At 39.4% G+C, this 24181-nt stretch overlaps 1 protein-coding gene across 1 annotated transcript; it reads right to left on the bottom strand.

Annotated features, from left to right (window-relative positions):
* Positions 1–10299: 10299 nt before the first annotated feature.
* Positions 10300–21391, bottom strand: ldlra (low density lipoprotein receptor a). The gene is made up of 18 exons (XM_077557596.1): positions 21186–21391; positions 18882–19010; positions 18662–18784; positions 16566–16946; positions 16321–16443; positions 16116–16238; positions 15891–16010; positions 15690–15815; positions 15425–15596; positions 15093–15320; positions 14886–15004; positions 14654–14793; positions 14430–14571; positions 14109–14252; positions 13766–14017; positions 13453–13533; positions 13211–13374; positions 10300–11955 (listed from the first exon to the last, which is right to left on the bottom strand). The coding sequence occupies exons 1-18, from the start codon at positions 21238–21240 to the stop codon at positions 11899–11901; spliced, it is 2679 nt and encodes an 892-aa protein (XP_077413722.1). The 5' UTR covers positions 21241–21391; the 3' UTR covers positions 10300–11898.
* Between the last annotated feature and the right edge of the window lie 2790 nt (positions 21392–24181).

Genomic DNA, 24181 nt, shown 5'->3' with positions numbered 1-24181 from the left:
CGTAGATGGCGTACTCACATCTGAAGTGACGTTTTTACACTCTTGCTTTGTATGGATAAGATAAGACTTCTGGAAATAAAATCAAATAATCAAATATTATACATTTTATTACTGTTGTATGTGTGTTTTTACTCTGTTTTCTTAACATTTTACATAACATACACATTTTATTGGAATTTGGGAATTATGGGGTAGATGCCACGGACTTCCGACATCCGGGTTTTACACATCAGCGCCGTTTCCGGCCACTGCGTTCCAACCCACGCACCCCCACCCCTGTGGCCCCCAACCGAGCGCTCCTGCTCATCAGCGGGAGGGCGTCTCGGCTATCTGAAATGCTTCGGACACTGAGACAGACACTACACATTCGCAGCCACGCACCCATAGACAGGAACGTGCAACCAAGGGGCAAAAAGGCGGAAGCGCATTAATTGATTCCAATTCCAACAATCTATTGTCTTCATTTCTTACAATTTCTTTTGGCTGCACTGTATGTGTATGTTAGATTTTATTTATTTATTTATTTATTTATGTATTTATTTTTGTCCAATCACATTTCAACTTGTGCTGCCATGTCTGTCTTATCTGGAGACTCAGTTGTGACAGCTGATGTAACTAAAACCACATTAGTAATGATTTATTTTATTTTATATAAATATTGCATCTTTGTTCATCTATTTATGCCAGTGACTTATGGTGACAGGCAGAACAATTAAATGATCTTTCACCATACAATGTTAACCCATGTACAGTATTCACATTTGATGTCATTTTATTTCATGACATTTTGTTTGGTGATGTTGATGTGAATGTTTTCAATGCTTTTGGGTATTATTGCGCAATAAAAAAGTAAAGAAAGCCTCTTTGCAGTCCTGTCACTTCTGTTTCTCCTGTGTTTATCTCTGTAGGCAAGGCCAAGTGACGTATGTGATCATAGTGGTGGTGTGATCACATTGCAAAACAAATACTGTAACTGCTTAGGTGCTGGTTATCCTCAGTATGATGGGAGAGAAAAGATATTTGAAACATCTGCAATTATCCTTAGCTTCTTGACAAATGCATTATATTCAGAAGGCTTGCCCATGAAAGTGAACCTTTAAAGTAAATAAATAAATAGGCTAAACATCAGTAGTGTGGATGAACATATGTGGATGAGCATACAAAAGAAGCTTTGCATTCAGGCTATCCCTTAAAAAGCAAAACAAAAAAAACATCTACACTCAGAAATATGTAAGTGACTGCTGAGGTGAATGATGTGCACTAAATATTGACTGTCCACGGACTGTAGGTGAACGGCCTGTGATGAAGCAAATTGTAAACACATGTCCAATGACAAATAACAAAGCATACTTAGAACTTAACTTCAGTTCCTGATAAAGCTTAGCAGCAATAATGCCACCCGTTTCATTGTGTACAGAACTTGTCCTTATCATCCGAGAAGTGTTGTGAAACCATTGCAGGGCACATTCACACTTACATTCACATTTATGGGCATCTTAAAGTCTTCAATATGGATGTTTTTTGGATGTGAGAGAGCACCTGAAAAAAAAGGTTCCAACCTCACACAGGAGGGCCTGAGCCAGGTTTAAACACAGGACTGTGAAGCACACAAGAGTGAAACATTGCCAAAATGACATATAGTTTCAAAGAAAGACCTATATATTCAAATATAGTATTTTTCCTTTTTAAAAAAATGAAATGAATGGCAATTTTCTATTCCTCAAATTTTTAATTTCAAGTTCCTGATTGTAAAACGTCCACAAGAGGCTGGCCGATACTGGTATCAGCCACCTTCACGAGTACCGATACCTTAAAATAAGGCTGGTATTGGCACCGATACCGATACCTGGAATCAGTACTCGCCCATCCCTATTAGCGACTGCAACAATATCTGATTATGTGAATTTGCTTACAGGGTAAAATGCAGACGTGTTCAGATATTTTAATTCATTTGAAATCATTAGGATGTAATTGACATTAACAACGTAATTTCAGAATATAAACTGAAGCCTGAAAATTAATCTCTTGATGCTAATGTCTTCAGATGCTAATGTTTTACCACCAACAACGTTGATTATTAATTTCTTAAAAAGGAAGCAACCAGCTAAGCTTGTGTGCAAATACTGCCTGTCACATCGCATGGGTTATAATTCCAGCATTCACAACAATAAATATAAATTGGAACAAAGTGAAACTCAGAATATTACCCCATCTAAAAAAATTATGCTTGACCCTAATATGCCTTCACAGTTCCCTGCCATTATATCTCCTCTGTAACCAAAAGGTTAGCAGTTTAGATTTTTTTTCCAACTTCAAGCTTATATACTAAAAAACATTGTAACACGTAACACAGTTTTACTGATATTTGTAGGGGGGACAAGTTGTGGTAGTGCTGTCACAGTTAAAGCGTTAACTGATTAATTCATCGCAAAAAAAGTAACACATTAATCATGAATTGATGCAGATTAATCGCACTATTAATTTTGACCATAGATTATCCTTTAGCGTGACAGCAGATGGCTACGTTTAAGGTAGGACAGGTTGTGTTTGAGCAATAAACATAATTACATGCATTAAAGTAAAGCATTTAATAAATGCGTATCACATTTAGAATATTTGTTTATTTTATGTCAAAATATTGGGGTAATTTTTTCCCCATTTTAAATTATGCAAGTAATTAACTGATTAGAAAAATAGGACAATGAGAGTGTGATCACTCAAAACATTAAATGTGAAAAGAATTAACACATAACCGGTGCTCTGGAAAAAAAATTTGGATAAAAAAGCCTTTTTTATTAAGCGATTAATTGTGATTAATCAAAATTCTAAGATGTGATTTGGTGGTTGTTGGTTTGATAGCTCTAATTTGAATAATTATTCAACAGCGTGCTGCAGTGAAAACATCACTTCAAGCCATTTCACTGGAATAATAGGGCAGTGACACGTAACCTTGTGCAGCCCAATTAATGATTAATAATGTCAAGGGATCACATGCAACAGTTTGAAAAAACAGCGGATCCCTGCCGTCAGTGCCAAGAAAAACAAATTTTACCTCTAGACTCAGAATCTGTTTTCGTTCCTGTATAGTCAGGGTGTGCTACAGTTCATGTTGAAAATTAGAGAAAGACTGTAGCCTGAGCCTGTAGCCTGCAGACATGGTGGTCCCTCACACCTCACTTAGGTTATCAGGCTCTATGTTTCCGTTCATGCCTACCTTGAACTTTGCACATGACAACAAACAGTATAAGTCGACAACATTTGTGGTCAGCTCAGAGCTTGGGCAAAGATAGTGTCGTGTGTAAACAAGCATTTGAAATGTGTTAAAGTACAGTAGTCTTTATTATAGTTTGAGATCGTTTGGAGAGTTGATAGAGCGAGCGAGCATCATCTCACGCTGGGAAGCGTAAGTTGGTCAAACTAAACTCGTCGGGATCCTTACAAAAGAAAGTGCTGGTTGTCTGGTTAGCAGGCTGAGCTTTCAGCCTTGCGGTTTCACACACACTTTTTAAGGCCAACTCAGTGGATGGTGGTCGTGTGGGTTCGAGCCACAGGAAGGGCCCTGCATGAACAATCACATTAAACGCATTTGGTTTGTCTATCAAAAATTGTGTTGTCCACCATTTATTTTATCCCACGGTGTCGTTTTTCTCAACCGCTTATTCTCCCTCACTAGGGTCGTGGGTCTGGTGGAAGCGATACCAGCCATCTACGGGCAGTTGGCTGCATACCTGATGCAATTTTTTTGTATAAATGTGGGTTTCCCAGACGGCAGGGAGTATTTTCCAAAGCAAGTAGTTCCCGCCGCCGGTTCTCTTCGCCAGCAGACGGCAACAATCGGCGCATACCTGGAAGAGCCTGGTTATCTTCATCTTCACGTGTGTTGATTATGCGAGAGCTCTCCTGGATTCTTGACCAGCGGTGGAAAAAAGTCTTTATATGTGTGCTGTGAACTTTTGTGACATAGCAAGTAGTATGTTCTCGACGTCGATTAGACAGCCTGGCTCGGGGGAATAAAAGTAGCGGTGATGGAAAAAAATGGCAGTGACAAACTGTAATTTAGCAATGGCCGAAGTGCAGTTAAAATAAATATGACAGAGTGACGGACTAATGTAGATTTGGTCGGCTTGAAATAATGATAGATTAGCGATGGAGGCGGGTGACGCTGGCAAATGAAGAATAACAGACCAGCAAAATTTAAAAGACGCAGCTACCTTTGTGAATTATTACTATTAACTCTTAATTTCAGATCAAAAGTAAAGAAGAGTGAATTTAAATGAATAAAAACTATTACATACGTGAAACGGAGCAAGGTGAATTAATTTGAAATCAGCATTCCTTGCCCAGGCAGAGCAGCGGCTGTACGTTGCCATCACCTGCGTTGAGATAACACTTGAGAGGCCATTGTATGGTATATGATAAATAATTCCATAAGTGAGTAACAAAATTTTAACAAAAATATATCATATTAAGTGCAACATGTAAACACATTTGCTGTTAAACTAGTAAGTTAAAATAACAGTGAGTCTCATTTATTATGGAGAAAAGTAAAATATTAATAAATATAAAGCTGTTTTAGAAATTTAAAAAATGATGTATTTTGTTTCTGCTAACACTTATACTTATTTACAAAAACATATTTTCTCATATTATTTTGTCGATTTTAAAGTCCTAAATCTAACTCAAATGCAAATCCACATGCACCTCATTGCCAGTGACTAAAGAATGAAACTTCTTGATGAGTCGTCAAACTTTCATAGATATCTTCTGTAGATGAATGAATCTCTCGGGAAGCTGTACATATTTACAATAACTTGTCACTTAACTGTGAACATGGAACAGCTATTGTACCTGCTCAAGATTTAAAGCAATGCCCAATTTATATTATACAATTGTATTGCTACAAATGATAATACTCCCTCCTCTGACTAATTGGTATGCTGCTCGCTTTCTGTGGGGGAGGAGAACATTTATTGATGTCTCCCCAGAGAATTTTGCAATCATGTCAAAATGAACAAAAATAGAGTACAGAAAGAAAAAAAGGGGAGGGAAAGGATCAGTTGCTCCTTTGGTTTGTATAATTATGTGTTACTCGCATGATTTGTTTGACGATGAAATTAAGCATCGGTTCCACATTATCTTCAAAATTAAAGGCAATGTTAACAATTTGATTCATTTTGTACCAAAAGCGTATGTAAAATTGTTAATGTAGGAGGGAACTAGGTAAAATCTCACCTAGGGCGCCACATTGACCCAGCCCCAACTGTGAGTGTGCCATCCTGACCACCCCACTTAAACATCTCTGGCTCCGCCCCTGCCAAATTACTCACACGCAGGGATGGATTACTGACACCCACAACAAGGCTATCGAGGGACCCAACGCCCACCACTGAGAAGACCCCAGCGGGGGCGGAAAGGGTGGGGTGGAGGGAAGTGGAAGAGGCTGGCCCAAGGAGCAACAGAAAAGCTGTAGGCGGGTTAAGGGCACCATGTGATGGGCTGTTTGCTACTCTGTCGTTATCACCAAAGTTCTCCTTCTTTCATTCAAACTCTGCCACATCATTTCAGTTTAAATTGCATGTAGGAAACTCTCAGAATGAAATAACCAGGGTGAATCAGAATATTCACAGGCATTAAAAACTTGCTTCTTGGATAGCATTCATTTGTGCATGTGGACCTAATAACTTAATTTAAAAAAAAAAGCTGTGTTTTTATTTCATATAAACATGTTCTCACAGTGTGGGAGGATTTTCAAGAAGAATGAAAGCCTTTGGCTTTTGCCTTGCAGAGTGACATCCGGACTTTCTAGGAAAAGGCTCTTCTTTCCAAAGAAGCTCAGTTCACCCTCCCCGAAAGGAGAACGTTAAAAAAAACATGTCACGTTTTCAGTCGTGTCTGCATCGCACAGCTGTTAAACTGTGGAATAAGCTGCTGCATATAGTGAACAGTGCAGTATATTAAAACTGACACACAAATATCTTAGACAGTGTGGTCCATGTGGTGCAACACATAAAATGAAGAAAGACGAAGAAGAAAGACGATGAGCATATAAAACCAACAAAGTATATGCCTTCCATATGTGCTTTCAGTGTTGTAAAATGTGTGCAACGAGATTTCTAAAAACAGATTCCACTCAAGGATGATGCCAAATATGTAATCATCCACTTTTTGTTTTGAAATAAACTATACATGGGTCATTTCAGAATGGGAGACATTTTCTGTCTCCACCATGACATTTCTAAGAAGCCAGGCTCAAAATAAAAAACGATAAAAATGTAACTGCAGCTATAGTGAAGGGCTTTCCTTCATATTATTTCAAATATCAAATACTGTATCCACTGCCGTTGCAAGGGTCCCCAGGGGCCCCAAGCAAGAAGGGATTGGGGGCCCTGGCAGATGGGATGTGGGTGGGGGTGGGGGGGGTTGGCATGGGGCACAACAGACAACCATTCGTCAGATGCATGTTGTTGAATTTTAAAATTGCACATCTGCATCTTAAAGAATCAACATGAATTGTGCTTCATTCAAATAACTTGTTGAAACAAAATAAAAACAATAATACAATACTATTACTACACATAGGGGCCTACATTTATTTAAAAAAACAACATTTTATTTTCTTTGGTCCTTCCTCGGATCTCCTGATGGTCTCACGACTCTGGCTGGAAGTGTTCGGTTTGGGTAAACGGTATGGGATTTTTTAATAGGTTTTAGGTGAACTAATGAATACGCACTCACACACGCGCACACACATACACATACTCACCCACATACATAACAATAAAAATAAATAAAAATAAAATAAATAAAAAAGAGAAAGCAATGATGATGACATGTCAAATCAATAAAATTACCAAATGAACAATACTGAGCTCTCCAGAAAAGAAAAAGAAAAAAAAATAATAATAATAAAAATAAACAAACAACATTTGGAACCAAAAATAGAATACAGCACTATGCTTTATTTTCATGACTATGCACATTGTAGATTCTCACTGAAGGTATCAAAACTATGAAAACAACTATGACAACTATCGCACACATGTGCAGTTATGTACTTAACAAAAAAGGTGAAAATAATAGAATAAATACATAAATAAATACCCACCCTCTTTGTCTGATTACTTTTTTTGCATTCTCTCGATGAGTTTCAAAAAAGTTTTCATCTGGAAGGGTTTTCCAACTGTTTTTAAGGAGTTCCCAGATGTAAGAAGTAAGTAACCAGAGCAAAGGATGGCTATTTTGAAGAATCTATAATATAAAACGTGTTTTCAGTTATTTCACCTTTTTTTTGTTAAGTACTGCAGTGGCCCTAACGTGGACAAGGACACAGGCACTTCAAAAAAGATTCCATTGAATCAAATCAGAGCAAAAAGATTTAACAAAAAATACCAACATCAACTACAGGTAATAGCTAAAGTTTTGGGCCCAGTTTAAAAGAGGTCAACTTAACATAACACAACTCAAACTGGACTGACCGCCAGACAAACAACCCAGGTGTGTTAAAAAGGGACACAAGAAGGAGGTATGATTACAAATCAAACAAAAATGACCAACTTAATTTTATAGGACACATTAACAAAAAAAAAAAATCAACACTAACAAGTGAAAACTAAAGTGCATTTAAACCAAATTAACAAAAAGAAATACTCCAAACAAATGATTAAACAAATACATTGCCCCCTCCAGTCTTGAACAATGGCAGGTGCCAGATCTTCACTCCTCCCACCGCCCAGCCTGGTTGCTTCCCTCAAACAAGAACAAATGCAGTAAATATTCAGACAAATATTAACTTAAGTGTGCACCCCTTAGAAAAGATGTCTCCAAACAAAGCTACTGACTTAATATTGGCTGAAAATATTAAAGAATTTAGTAATTAATCTAAAGCAAACTCAAAAAATACTGACATTAGATGGTGGTGGTAAGGGTATCCACCACAGTACATATCTCCTCATCAGTTCATACATAGTTTTGATGCCTTCAGTGACAATCTACAAAGTAACCAGCCATGAGAAGAAAGCAAATGCATTGAATAAGAAAGTGTGTCCAAACTTATGGCCTGCACTGTCTATTCAATATTCACCACTGTCTTGTTTTCATTTCTCTTCTCCTTCTTTTTTTATTTTGTTCTTCACTCCCAGATGGATATCTCCTCTTCAACCTGTAAGTCTTGTCGGAGAATCTCTTGTCACCCTATTTGTTTACACTAGAGCACGCACACTGTGACTGATGAGCAACAAGTGCACGGAGAGGAACGAGTTTGGCTCGCGGGGCCCCTTTAGTGAATTTGAGACCGTCAATTGTCATCGCACCTTGGCACTCCTAATGTGAAAGAGTAAGATATGCGGTTTGTGTGAAATCTGTATGCCCCAAGCAATTGCCTGGTTTGCCTAATGGCAAGCTACGCCTTTGACTGCATCTCACAAAAATTAGTACACCCCTCACATTCCAAGTGTATCTTTTCATTGGACAATGCTGAAGAAATGACACTTTAACACAAAAGTAGTCAGTGTACAGCTTATATAAGAGTGCAAATTGATTGCTCCCTCAAAATAACTCAAAATAAAGCTATTAATCGTTAATTGGCCTGTGGTCTGACGAGACCAAGATAAAGGTTTAGATGGTGTCAAGCGTGTGTGTGGCGGTAATCTGGTGAGGAGTGCAAAGCAAGTGTGTCTTGCCTACAGTCAAGCATGGCGGTGGGAATATCATGGTCTGGGGCTGCACGAGTGCTGCCGGCATTGGGGAGGTACAGTTTGATGAGGGAACCATGAATGTCACCATGAACTGTGGCTTGCTGAAGCAGAGCATTATGCCCTCTCTCCGGGAACTGGGCTGCAGGGCAGTATTCCAACATGATAATGACACCAAACACATCCAAGATGACTACTACCTTGCTAAAGAGGCTGAGTGAGGGTAAAGGTGCTAAACTGGCCAAGCACGACTTGCACTGAGCATAAAAATAGGCTCGGTTTTGACTGACTCTTTTATAGCGATTAAATTCAACAATATACTTACAAAACTATTGGAACAGTAAAGCCCAAAAGATTTGGGTTTGGCATCAAAAGATGAACGTGAGACAAGAGATTATCATTTCAGCTATTATTACCAGTTACAGTATGCATATGTGTATTGGGTACACAACACAGGTTTAACAGAAGTGAGTAAAAAATAATTTAAATTTTATGATTTCGGCTTTCCTGGGTGGAGTTTGCATGTTCTCCCTGTGCTTGCGTGGGTTTTCTCCGGGTACTCCGGTTTCCTCCCACATTCCAAAGACATGCATGTCAGGTTAATTGAACTCTCTAAGTTGTCCATAGGTGTGATTGGGAGTGTGGATGGTTGTTCGTCACTGTGTGCCCTGCGATTGGCTGGCAACCAGTTCAGGGTGTACCCCGTCTACTGCCCGAAGCCAGCTGGGATAGGCTCCAGCGACCCCCGTGACCCTTGTGAGGACTAGCAGTTAAGAAAATGGATGGATGGATGGAGGGTTTGCTGCAAATCATTTGCTTGATAACTTAATCATGCCTGTGGCCCATTGATATCACAAAGCTGTTGATTTCTGATGTCTTTTTCTGCTTCTTTCAGTTGTTGTTGTTAGTCTCTGCTATAACACGTAAAACAAGTAATTTTCTATTGCAGGAGTGGCCAAGTTGGGTCCTCGTGATCCCCTATCCAGCCTGTTTTCAATGTCTCCTCCTTCAGGCGCAGCTAAATCTAACGATCAGCTCATCAGCAAGCTTTGCAGAAGCCTGATAACGATCCTGATCATGAATCAGGTGTGTTAGTGGTGAGAAACATGCAAAACAGACTGGATCGGGGCTCTCGAGGACTGAACTTGAAGTCTAAAGATTGAATGGATGAGTTTAAAATCTTGCACTTCTTGCCCCTGATGAATTCCACTGTTGATTTTTTTAATGTGTTTTTGGTCATCACCTTGCTGCATGCCAAAGGATCTCCCAATCAAGTTTTTTTGCTTCTTTCTTTAAAGGGATACTTGACTCATTGAGACATTTTCAGCAGTAAAAAGTTAATATTTTCACCAGAATTAATTTTATAACGGTTTTTTTCATGTACAATTAATACCAATAAAAAACATTTTTCACTTGCTGTCGACTGAGAAAATAGACCAATCACGGCTCACCTGTCTTCTGGGTTTGGTTAGCGTATATATATATATATATATATATATAATTTGCAAGATAAAGCAAATCAACACTATATTTAGCTGTGGGTAACAAAGAGCTGAAATCTGAAAACTGTATACTGTACACTAAATACAAATACAAGAGTCCAAAGAGGTTCTGTAATAAATAGAGGTATTTATTTATATACAGCAAATGTTGACAACAAAGGTTGCAGAACAGGTACCATTTCTTAAAAACACAACAAATATTTACATTCATGAACACCCTATTTACATAGATATAACCTGGACTGCTAGCAGGTGAATGTAAAAAAAAAAACTACATTTATTTACACCAAGAAGAACAATTGAGATTCTGTATCTTCCACCTGGAAGTCCAATAACCGTGAACATCACAACGGTATAGTAAGTAACAAGTCAGTCACGGTACATAGCCAATGATTTTGTACAAATCCTCTCCAGTACAATAACAGCAACATGGCCTTTTGGGCAACAATAAAAAGCACCATTCACTCACAATACAAAGACCAGGAGCGCCAAAAGACTGTGCTGAGGCACGTGTTTTCCTTCCGTCAGGAATGCTATAAGTTCCCCTAAGGGAGGCTATAAATATACAAGTGTTATAGTACAGCGCTTTAGGCTGGTCGCCACTGGTCACACGTGATTGCATCAAAGCTATTCTGAGGAATGCATCGGTCATCTCCAGACACAAGTTGAAATTGAAGCAAGTCGCTCCAATAAAAAGATCAGAAGAAAGGAGCAACATGTAGCTGACAAGCGAAACCCTGCCATTTCTGCAGCATTACCTGAGGTCCTGGCACTTGAAAAGTGATTATTTTCCATCAATACTGAGGTGATTGCTGGTATAATAATTACACATAAAGATATGAGGCAAAGTAGTTTGGACGAACAGTCCACACGGCTTCTTGGCTTGGTTTCGAATAAAACCATCTTGTTTCTGATTCAAGAAGAGAGTGAATACACAAACATTTTGAGAAACAATCATTAGTTCATTCATATTTCACTAAGAAGCTATAAACAGTACACTTTAAAATGAAAGATTTTGGTACATTTCAAGCGGGACTTTGATCATAAAGTGCATAACTTGCATTGAATTTAGTAGCTTAAAGGGCTGCTTCAATCCACATGTAAATAGACAGAATAACGTGTCACATACTTAAGCCTGTCATAGAAAAAATATATTTAAAAAATACAGCTTAAGCTATGTTGTCTTGAAGGTCCACTTTAGTAACTATCTTATTTTACAGTCAGTTGTTGTTGTTCTTCTTCTTGAAGAGTAGACTGTAGTAAAAACAATTGACTCTCTCTCTGCTATATCTAATTGAATATTTCATTTCGAGAAAACTTTATAGAAGGAACTTGTAGGCTAACCAGGTAAGATGAGCTAAATAAGGCTATGCTAACCTGATAGTCTCCACTTCTACTTTCATAGTCAAAGCAAAAATTCATTTTTTTTCCCCTCTGAAAAATGGAAATATTATAATACTGTAACATAGTAGCATCATTGACCATGTTAACCCAATAAAACTATATTTAGGGCTCTGGGAGAGCCTGGTTAGATGAGTTCAGTAAAATGTTTACAGTATAAAGTATCCATAGAAAAAAACACAACAAAAATGAAAATGACCGAAATGAATTGAACCTGAATTTCTTCGAGGTTTTTGTTGCTGTGTAAAGATATAGTTGACTGATAATGCCTTTGAATTCCATCCCACATGCCATGTGAGGTTTAGCTAGTTTTCAGTGAATGTTGGGTTGTCCGCCTCTTCATCCAAGCTCACAACCTGTTTCTGATAAGACAAAGAATATTATCAGACATAAATGCACGTATTGTATGTACAGCAAATTTAAACCGCAGAAAACAAATTAACTGGCAATATTACTAAACTTGTCTCAATAAAAACAAAGTAATAGCAGTGAATGCTCTTTTATATAGTTGTCTTTTGGAAAATATCTTTCCATTGCACAGTACTGTTTCGGCTCATTTACTGCATTTTGCGTTAACATAGAGTGTGAAAGCTGCTGCCGTATAGAAAGTATCAGCTGTGATGTCGCAAAATCTCCTGTATTTTACTTCTTGGCATGTGACTTCAAGATGGCCACAGTAAGGACTCAAAATTTAATTTGATCGACTTGGGCTGTAAAAAATTACTAATGCAAAGTCTATGTAAAGCAAGGTTATTTTAGTTAACCAAAAAACAAAAACTAAAATTAAAAAAAAAAATTCATTAACGAAATAAAATAAAATCAAAAATGCTTTAAAAAATTTTTTAAATTAACTGAAACTAAATTTTATGTCTACAAAACTAACTAAAATTAATTATAACAAAAATGTCCTTTGTTTTAGTCGTTGGTAATTAATTTAATGCATGAGCCTTTGGGGATGATTTTAAATAAGATTTTAAGCATATTTATTTAACCGAAATAAGGATGGATAAGGAAATAATTGAACGTGTCATACAGAAGTGACGTCATCTAGCAGCAGCCAATAGAAAAGCACCTTCAGATGACGTCGCTCCGAGGCGACAATGAAATTCTAGGTAAGAAATTTGTTACTTTTTTCATATTACCATGGTGTTTAATAAATTTTGCGCACAAGCAGAGGTGGCAAATCCAGGTCCAGAAAGCAAAAACCCTCTCATAGTTTAGCTTTAACCCCAGGTGCTAGCTAGCTAGCTCCTTGGCTAGGTCCCATGATGCTCGTTTACCTGCTAGGGAGCATCAATGGCTAAAGCCAAACTGTGGCAAGGTTTTTATTTTCTGGACCTGGATTTGCCACTTCTGTGCACAATACACTTTAAAAAAAAGAAAAAGGAAAAAAAAAGAAGATGAAAACTAATGCTGAAACTAACTAAAACTAAGCATTTTTTTAAATAACTAAACTAATAAAAACTAACAGAACCACCCTGGAAACTAATTAAAACTAACTACATTTAAGAAACAAAAACTAAAAAAAAAAAAACTAACTAAAATCAAAATTAAAAAACTATAATAGCCCTGATGTACAGTAAATAATGAGTGGCTAAAACCATCCCATATACTTACTTTTGGGTAGGAATACCCATCAGAGCTGTGGTTCCTCCAAATGTGCACTTGGTCCTCCGTAGTTTTTTGATATACGGGGTTGTCAAAGTGGATCGTGTTGGTGTTCTTTAGCTTGTAGTTCTTCCATAGCAGTACGCCAGCGAAAGCAAGCATACAAGTGATTGCTACACAAAGATACAGAGTCAAGTTTGCTACAATGGGTTAGCATAGCAATATTGCTTTCTGTGACTAAAGCTACTCACCCAGAGGTAAGACAATGTACAAAGCAATTGGGGTGCTGGAAGATGTCGTAGGTCGCACCCCAGCAAACTCATGGTGAATGTCTGAAGAAGAAATGGACATAATCAGATAACCTTCCATCTATTTTCTATCACTGATGCAGATGCTGTAGCCAGAAATTAGCATTTACATACATGATTTTATTCACCAACTCAAATCGTTAAGTAGTCTCTGGGGTCTTTGTTTACTGGTACATTTCATGTACATATACTGTCATAATTGATATGTTTTGCCTATGAATGATTTGAAAATGGCTTTCACCAATCTGGCTTTTACCTTGAGAGGTGACTGGCGTTTGAGTAGTGGTCTGGGGGGCTTTAGGTTTCGCTGGCTGTGGTGAAATGGTCTTAAATTCAGGTGTGGTGGTTCTGACCAGAGGCCTTGAGGTGCTTGGTATTGGCGCGATCACAAGTCTTGTGCTTGTAATGGGAAAAATGGAGGTGTGGGATTTGGGTGGGACTGTGGACAGTGGGGGCTGGTTGGTGGTTGGAATCTGGGGATGCACGGAAGCTGCAGGTGTTGGCACTTCTGATGAATAAAATTAAGAGTCAGTGAATGACTGGAATATCATAATCAACTGTAAATGGAATTTAGGGCAGATATTTGGTAATTGACATACCTGGCACACATCTCCTCATATCCCTTGCTAGCATCATGTTATCAGGACAGACACAGGTGTATTTAGGGGGATGTCTGCCCACTTGTGGTGCTCCCAGGCACATGAATTCACAGCCACCATTAGACACCTGACACCAGTCTCTCCCTGCAAAATTAGTTGGCAGATTATTTTGTAATTAATGGAGCTTTGTAGATATTTTTTTAAATGCTAAATCTTCACCCATCCATAGGTCTAATCTACCACACTAATGCAAAGCTTTATCAGCCAAAGCTGATGACTAAGTGATCATCACAAACAGTAATGCCAAAAGTTCTCACATACCCGCAGGCTGTTTAAGGTTATGATACAGAATAATGTCCTCTGGAGATGTCAGGTGCTCTGCCACTGGAATGATGTCTTCGCCAGTCAGTCTGTTAGCACTGAGGATGGCACTGTTACTGACGTCTGTCCAGAACACTCTTTCCTGAAGTGAAGATATGCATGACAACACTATAGACACAACATGTATGGATCCATTTTGATCTGGCTGTAAATAAGTACAGTACCTCAAACACGGTGAGTCCCAACGGGTGTGTGAGCTTGTGCTCATCAATAATGAGGGTGTGCCGCCCCCCACCCTGCACGTCGATACTGGACAGGCTGTGTAACTTTGAGTCCACCCAGTAGAGCCGCTGGTTCAACAGGTCTAGGGAATGTGAGCAGTTGGGGAAACAGGTCAGTCCGTCATGCTTCAAATACAGACAAGAAAGTACAGAGGAACCGGAAGGTTGGGCGTACCGAGTGTTATTCCATTGGGCCACACAATGTTGTCAGTAACCAGAGCGATGCGGTCACCTCCATTCAGACCGCCTTTTTCAATTTTAGCAGGATTCCCCCAGTCAGTCCAGTAAACAAAGCTGGCCGTACAAACACATGCACAAATTATTGCAATCAACACATTGAAATGAGAACCATCTGTCAAGTTGGTATCGGAGGGTAGCTTACTTGCTGTAAGGGTCGACCACAATTGCTCTGGGTTTAGATAAGCCGTGGGAGAAGAGAGTCTTACGACGGTTGCCATCAGCAGTTGCCACAGAGATAGTGCCGCGGATGCTATCTGTCCAATACAGGTTGCGATGGATCCAGTCGAAGGCAATACCCTCAGGTGCGTCGATGTCATTAGAAATCAGTACAGTGTGGTGAGAAGAGTCTTCCGCTGAATCCATTTGTGCTCTGGAATCGAAGTGAAAAAAATAAAAATAAAACCTAAACCCCTGACCCATTATCCCACCGGGTCAACTTAAATATAAAAAAAAGAAAGATCAAATCTCCCTCACCTGTAAATCTTCTTTTGCGATATATCTGACCAGTAGATTTCTTTCGTGGCCATGTTCATGTCCAAAGCCACAACGTTCTTCAGACGAGGAATGACCTGCGTGTACTCACTTTTGTCCAAGGTCATTTTTCTGACTTCATGGCGATTGGTGAAAAAAAGGTAGGCAATTGTACCTACAAGATGACAGTGGATGCTTTAGTCATGCAAAACTCTATATGTTGTACAGTTAATATTCATTGAGAGAAGATGGAGAGTTGTTTTTTTACCAATGGCCTTGCAGGCTTTGGTTGAGGGGTCAACCTGGTAACCTTCTTCACACTCGCATTTGTAGCTGCCCATCTGGTTAATGCAGATCTGGCTGCAGGTGTCTGGGATGAGGCACTCATCAATATCTGATGAAAAATGAAAACCGCATGAAATTCTCCTTTGTTGAGGCGTCAATGGTGTATTTTTTATTTTATTTTTACCTTCACAGTAATTTTTGTTGGTCAGTTGATATCCAGTGGGACAAAGACACTCAAAACCAATTTTCAGGTTGTTGCAGATATGAGAGCAGCCTCCATTGTTGAAGAGACATTCATTGAAACCTGAAGACAGAAAAGCTTTACAATGATCTTTCTGAGGACATAACAGGTCGACACCGTCGGTATTAGTTATCCTGAGTTGTTATGAATGAGGATCTCAGTACTCACCACATTCCCTCAGAGGCTCATCTGACCAATCCTGACAATCCCGTTCCTTATTACAGACTTTATCCATGCTGATACACTCCCCGCTGCGACACTTAAATCTGCTCATGCCGTCACATTCACTTGCTGTGCATACAGAAATAAAACAACATCAGCAAAAGGGAAGTTAAAGTGTGGCCAAATTGGCTGCAGCGGAGTCGCTTCGTACCATTGACGCAGCCTCTCTCATCACTCGTGTCTCTGCAGTCATTCCGATAATTGCATTGGTGGCTTCCATGAATGCAAGTGCCATCATCACATTGAAACTCATCAGGACGGCAAGTGGGACGGACTAGAGAGATGCAATCAGACAGGCATTCTGTTGATATCCCAGTTCTGAAGCCGTTCGCTGCCATTGACGGCTATACACGTCAAAAGAGTAAAGCAGCATTTGAAACAAACAATCACACATACCACAGTCGGCTTCATCTGATCGATCAAGGCAGTCAGCTCCTCCATCGCACCTCCAGTTCCCGTGAATGCACTCCCCACTACCACAGTGGAATTCCAGGGGAGAGCAGCGGTGAGCTGGAGTAGAGGCACGTGCCGACGTACCACAGTTGTGGACCCACTCGTCCGAGCCGTCTGCGCAGTCGGCATCGCCGTCGCAAGCCCACAGACGCGGAATGCAAACGCTGTTATTGCACTGGAAAGAAACACTGCTGCACGTAACCGGCGGACAGGAGGCCTCGTCACTGCCGTCATCGCAGTCTGCTTCCTCGTCACACACAAAGGAGGTGGACACACACTGGCCGTTTGTGCAGCGGAATTCTGCGTTTGTGCAGTTTTTGGGTTCTAAGAGACACGAGACACAGTGAAGAAGCCAGTGATCAAAGAGAGATCGTAGAAGTCAACCTTGTCAGACACAGAGGAATTGCGCCATTAAATGAACATAAACAGAGGGGGCGAAAGTATGGCATATTCTTTATAGAAGTTTTTTTTTAAAGGCTGTGGTGAGAGTGTAAGTATTGAGTCAACATCTGATCAACATTTTGACTTTGCTTCACTTTATGTACCAGTATGTAAAAAAATATAGATATCCGTTTTCATCTGTTGAAGTGAAAGTAAAAAGTCATAAATAATGACTCAAACCACAAGTACTTGAAAGTACACTAATGAAGTACAAATACTTTGTTACTTGCCACGACTGGGCAGAAGCATTGGGTCACCTCAAAGAAAACAATTGCTCCACAGTCACAGATTTCTGAATAGTAGTGTTTGCCAATATCAGATTTGCACTCAGGTCTCTTGGCTTGGGTTTACTGCTAAACAAAATGAACAGGAAGAGCAGCCTTTCTATCGAATCTGGCTCTCTTCACCTTTAGTTCAGAAAGCGTGTTCTTGTATTCCCCATCCCCAGGTATCTTAAGGAAGTGTTGCTTTAATTGTGCTAGATAGCTAGCTGTACTGGACTAGAATTGCTCAACTTGGCATTTCAAATAATGCAGTTAGGACTATGACTCCTATCACTCAACTCCATATTGGGGGTGGCATGGCTCAACTTGTAGAGTAGTCATCTCCCATCTGTGAGGTTGTGTTAAAACCACCACTGCTGTTTTCTTAAGATAGAACTTCACTCGAGGGAGTTCTCCACAATCTATTTGCTCGGGAAAGGCGGGGCATGCTGTACAACACTTCGAGCTGATTGGACAAAGCAGAATCGTGAAACTTTTGTTCCAACCAATCACGGCAAAGGATGAAAATGTCGTCACTGACATACGATACGATACGATACGATATACTTTTATTTTCCCCGTGGGGAACTTTTTCCTGCATGCGACTGTTGTGACTCGCTGATATCATGGCGTTGAGTTTATGTTGTTGGTTTTGCAATGTTGATATGCGAATACAAGAGACTAATTCAGCGAAAACAGAATTCCTTGCAGCGTCCACACATTTGTCCACCGGTGTCGCCATGTTTGGTTTGTTTCTTCCCACAGCTTCGGCGCTTCTTGTTTTCGTCACAGCTGCATATTCCGCCCCCAATTACAATGTTGCTCTGTGATTGGTCCGAACCACCAGTGGTTCATATTGGTGGAAATCAATGGAAAGAGTACAAGATGGATTCTTGGGAGTTTGTGAACTCACAAATACCGCAAGAATACATCTTGTGAGAGCAAGGTTAGGAACTTAGTGGCAGCAGATAAATAAAAACAGCAGAGGCCCCAGAATTGAACCCTGTAAAACACCGTACATTCCGTTCCGACCACTTTTTTTTTTTGTGCTTGACTTTGTTAATATGAAAAGATTACAATAATAAATAAATCACACAATGTACCATCACAACAGCCACAAGTCGACAACTGACTGCTCCAAATTCACTGCAGTTAATGATAGCCAAGCGGGGGCATATCATCACAAATCATTTGAGTCAGATATGTGTCTTGACCTCCACCGAACCCCTGGAGTTTGATCGAACCCAGGTTAAGAACCACTGCTTTAGTCATCTGTCCCACACGTGTCCTCATGTCCAATTCAGTGTGTGTCTATACTGTGTGCAGATTCCTCACCACAGTGCTCTTCATCAGCTCCATTTTCACAGTCTGCTTTCCCATCACAGCGCCAAGTGCTCGGTATGCACTGGTGAAAGCGGTCGGCGCAACTGAAGTCTGTTGGTCGACATGTTTTGGCCACTGGAAGACGCACACAAAAACAATCCAGTGTTTGAGATGTTATAAATCATCACACTGAGGGATTATGGAACCTACGTCTATGTATTTTCATACTTACAGCAATTATCAGGAAGCTCGTCCGTGCCATCTCCGCAGTCATCTGTGCCGTCACACATCCACTTGGCTGTGATACATCTCCCATTCCCACATGGGAAATGTTTGCTTCCGCATGTCGTCAGTGCACCTGCTGCACACAGATAGAATCCAAATGTCAATTTATGCTAATTCATCCATGACAGGTTCATGATTCCTGTAAACAAAAATGTGTAGGTTTTCTGGCTTCCTCGCACTTTCCTTAGACCTGCATTGTAAATTAATTGACGATTGTACACAGGTGTGAGTATAAGTGTCAGTAATGAACCGATGTCTCAATGTTTAGCACAGAGCTGCCAGAGTTGGGCAATAACTTACCTGGTGAGTCATACATGTCAATACTTGTCTAAACACCACCAAGTCAAAAATAATTATTAATAATAATAATAATTAACAAATTACAAAAAGAATGTCACTTTCTGTAGCGTAAGGTCCCTGTGCCAAACGAGTCATCTGATGAAGAAATAGGTTGCCCCACTAACCTCCATCTATAATGGAGCCACTGAACTGAAAGCACCACACCAACTGTTCAGTGCATTGCACAGACCATTTATGAAAAGGCACGACAAGCCTTGAGGGCTTGAAATCCAAATGAGACACCTGTTTCGGTCGGGGCTTTGCGGTGAACCCCCCAGCGCCAAATTGGTAATAGCGTGCTATACAAAAGATGAAATGAACACATTGGTAATATAGTGAAATCTTTACATATGTTTGATTTTGTTCCACGTTGAATGGAAACGTGACTTGGAAGAATTTGACTCTTTATTGCTCTGGATATCTTTCAGAACTGTAAATCACAAGACAAACATCTGGTGCCTTTGGACGGGCTGTTGTGGAAAAATCTGTATGCTTAAGTTCTTAAGCATTTAGCCATATCTCTGAATCTAGTTTATGTCTAAAAGCTATGAAACTTGAAATTGTGCTTTCATGTGTGTTCAAATACTACTGTTTACCTGGAAAAATATCAATAAGAAACAATCAAATACTGACAAAAGGCCAAGACTTTAAGATAAGTAACAATCCTATTCGGACAAAATAAAGTGTACAATGTATCGTTTCAAATGCAGGGAGTAAAAGTAAAAAGTCGTCTGAAAAATATATACTCAAGTAGAGATACTTGAAAAATCTATAAGTACAGTAACAAAGTATTTGTACTTTGTTACTTCCCACCACGGATGCACATTATTTATCCACTGAGCTTAAAGTTCAGACCTCGAAAGACAACATAATCTCATTGCTGGCCTTATTGACGGGGAAATAAACCAATATTGGGAGAAGAAATGTGCTGCCAAATTCTGCTGTAATTTACTGATCAGTCACTTGCGAGAAACACGTCCTACAACAAACACTGTGTGGACTTTTCTGGTAAGGGCATTAAACACAAGTACACACATAAAAAAACAAACATGTGAGGACTTGACTTACTGAAGGGAAATGAATGACAAAAAATAAAGCCATATCGGATTTAGGCTTCTTTGCACATATATTATCTTAAGGTCAAGTTTTCAGGTAGGCTGCATGTAATTAAATTGATTGCCAGTTTGAACACGTTTTACAACTCACTTTTTCTCAGAACCAGCAGGTTCTGGGAACAAGTCTGACCATGTGTGACCAAAACTGAGACAGTGTTTGTATTGGAGGGTGGGCGGGAGGAATTCCATTCATATTCATTTCAAGATTTTAAAAAAGGAGGCAACTAGGGGGGTCGGCCTTTTGGATGTGACACGAAGAAACCAACCAGTCTTCATGTTGCATCATGTTGGACTAACACAATACTGCATCCAAATTATTCCCAATGTGGATTTTATGAGTTCAACAAAAGGCAAGTGGGGTCCACTTCCACTTTACGAATGGCTTACTGTCCTCTCCCACTCATAGAAGCTGACTAGCTGCAGAACCTGAGTGCCAATAAACGAAAAGCAGATCACATTTAAAGACCATTGAAACAAAAATGATGGAATAGACTGATAGCATGCCGGTTTATTTGTTGATACTAATAAATCAAGGAAACTTGCGAGGCTAATAATATTTTCATCACGGTGAAGAAAAAGAGTGGGAACGATTGACCTACATTCTGGGAAAGCGAGTCCCGACAGCCCTCCCCCTCTCCCTCCCCCTTCACCTCATCATCTATATATATATATATATATATATATATATATATATATATATATATATATATATATATACATTTAAAATATTATGAATCCTAACAAACAGAAGAGTTTGAAATTTGTTATAAAAAAAAGAGAAATTAATTTGAACTTACTTGTTTGAATTTGAGAGTAGATTAGAAATGCCACCAACATATGGAGCGGTTCCATGGCTTCCACGCACACTGCACATGCACAAAAGTCTACTTTTGGACTAATTCTAATTTCGAATCTCAACAGAGCAAAGTGACGTGATATGTGATGCTGACGAAAGAGATGGTCCTGCGCTCACTCTGCAATGTTTGGCAACAACACGAGACCCATTTCAATGCTGGTGGGTGGGACCGATGGGGTGCAGGGGGGCCTGCAGTTAGGAAGGCGGGATTTGAAGTGGTGTGATTTGTGAGCCGCAGCAGACTCAACAATCCAGAGGCGGAGCTCCCCACTTGAGATGATTTTTTACTATGAGTAACTTTAACCCCTTCGCAGAAGGCTCACGTGCGCACGTGGCACATGGAAACACTGCCGGGTTTTTCTTCTCTCTCTGAAAGTTGAATTTTGACCCTTGTGCAATACAGCCTTGGCATTGGTGCAGGACAGGGATCTTTACTGTAATAAAAAACATTTAAAATAAATGTTGCTTGGTCATATTTTGTGCAAGTTTCAATGTTTCTACCAAAACGTTACAGTGTGTTAGTCAGAATTGCCTCACATCCAGTAACAGTAACTTTATCAGACTCATGAGAGCAAATGTGTGTTTAAAAGTAGGAATGTAGTGGAAGACCACAACAGACAGCTGGATGATGGCAGAATTCCTAAAGTGAAGAGGCTCCCCCCTTTATAACATTCAGCAGGTCACGAACGTGGCATCGTCAAGGTTTATGACCAAAAGACTTCTACATCTACATACAGTATGTAACCTCGGGGTTTACCACGTGGAGCAAGCCTGCCATTCATTCAAAAAGAGAAGGTTTATGTTACAATTTACCAGAAAGCATTTAAAACAGACATAAAGTTAAATTCCATCACCAACATTTTTTGAATAGATGTGGTTAAGTTGGGAAACAATATGGCGAACATCAGCTCTCTAATACATGGGAAATGTTCATGGGCAAAAAAAAAAAAAGTGTGTGATTACACGCAGCTTCAAAATTGTAAACGTTCAGAGGCGTTAACTATACACAATACTTAGAGCACGGGCAGTTAAAGTGCACACTGTAAAAAAAAAAGTTACCAGCATTTCACAATAATTAGCAGTATTATTTTACAGTAATTTCTTGTGTTTCCTTGTAATAACCCAATGAATACCTGTATAAACTACAGCATCCTTGGATTTGAGAGTATTTAACTGTCATCTTATAGTACAATCCGGCAATCAAAAAACCCTGTGATATTACAAAAAGGCCTGGAATATCACAGCAATTTCTTGGAATATCACAGCAACACAGTAATAACATGCAAGGCTTTCGCGGTATTCAACAGTAATATTAAAGTATACGTGCGTTTGATTAACCCCAAATGAAGCTCAGATGTTCTAGTAATCTTTTCCTGTCATTTAGGTTGCTTTCTAGTAGAGTCCTGAGGGTTTTTGTTTTGCACTCACTGCTATTTTTAAGTGCCCATTATTCCCTCCACCTTGTCTAATTTCCAACTGAGGAACAGCAGCACCTTGTTTTTCGATGGGTATGGTGTTGTTGTGCCTGTGCCATGCCAATCAAACCTTTTGGAATTATGGCCAAAATGTTCAACATTGGTTTCATTAAACCATTACAAAATCTTTGAAACACGTGGGATAATATGTGTTTACGAGTTATACAGGTTGTAGGTTACATTCATCTTTGGAAAAGTTTTTGAAAGAAATATATCTTGATCTTATTTGTTTTTATACAACACAAACAATGCATTTGAATAGGGCTGTGTAGACTTTTTTTAAATTATTTAAAAAAAAAAAATCATTTGTATATAAAAGATTGTCATTGGAAAAAGGCACATCAGCAGAAACAGAGAAGAGTGTTTTTGCTGGAGTATCACCAAAATGGTTGGTGTCACCATTTTCACAAATAAATTTGTATATTTTTCAGCAATAAACAGCTTTGATCAAATCTACCCACAAGGCATTGAAAATAGGGAATTTAAAGCTAACTTCTCAACGCAGGTGGATCCACCGTTGCTATATCACACATCCAATTTGTCGGGGAAGGAAAAAAAAACTGAAGCAAAAACAAAAGCAGATCCAAATCCGGAGGTCCTATTGTAAAACACACCCTTTTTTGAGAAATTATGGCTCTCTCATGAAAACTTTTCCTGGTTCTCCCGGTATGTTTACACGCATGTTACGCAGTCACTTTCAAACGGCCTGTTTACATATGTTGAACAATCTGTTGCCTGTCTCCTCCTCCCCTGAATGTTCATTCAGGTTCCCTTGATGCAATTCAGACTGCTTCGTCTTCTTCTTTTGACTCACTGAAGCGTTTTGTGGTTTGATCACGTCTTATGCAGCTTCTCCATTAGAATCACTAAATAAGGATATCAATATGAAGTCAGTCTGTTTTCAACTTGAGATGGAAATATTTTCCTAATTTATGGGTCATGTACAGTCAGTGGCTGTGAAATTCACATCATACATTTTCTTTGCCGGTTGATCTTACTCATTTGAAAAGTGCAGTTGCAGATTGCTGGTGGATTGGGAGTGGCAGCTCAGTTGGGTTTAGCCGCCCAGTGAATATACACTTTGATCTCATCACCTTGAAAAAGATAAGACTTGAGCGCCAGAGCGGCAAATGTCAACAAAGAACCTGCAAGGTAAAGATTCAATGTCGAAGTTTGCTAATGCCATAATGAAAAGCACAGCTGAACAAATAGATCGTGCATTAACTTCACTGGCAGTGAAAATTGTTGGACAAATCCTCTCGTGAAATCATTTTGTTGCTGGAACATGCTGTGTCCTTACACGCTGTTAGTCTCTGGAGGTGAAAAGAGGATGTCCACCTGCTGAATATTGGAAATATTTCAGGGGACATTCTCCTCGTCACCTCAGCTATTGTGGTGAATGAAGAATTTATTATAGTCCATGCAAGCAGAGACTACAAATGGTTTATAAATCTGAACCAAA

Source organism: Vanacampus margaritifer, chromosome 2 (assembly GCF_051991255.1).
Source record: "Vanacampus margaritifer isolate UIUO_Vmar chromosome 2, RoL_Vmar_1.0, whole genome shotgun sequence".
NCBI lineage: Eukaryota > Metazoa > Chordata > Actinopteri > Syngnathiformes > Syngnathidae > Vanacampus > Vanacampus margaritifer.
Note: the sequence above shows the minus strand (reverse complement) of the source record. Positions and strands in the feature narration are given on the sequence as shown.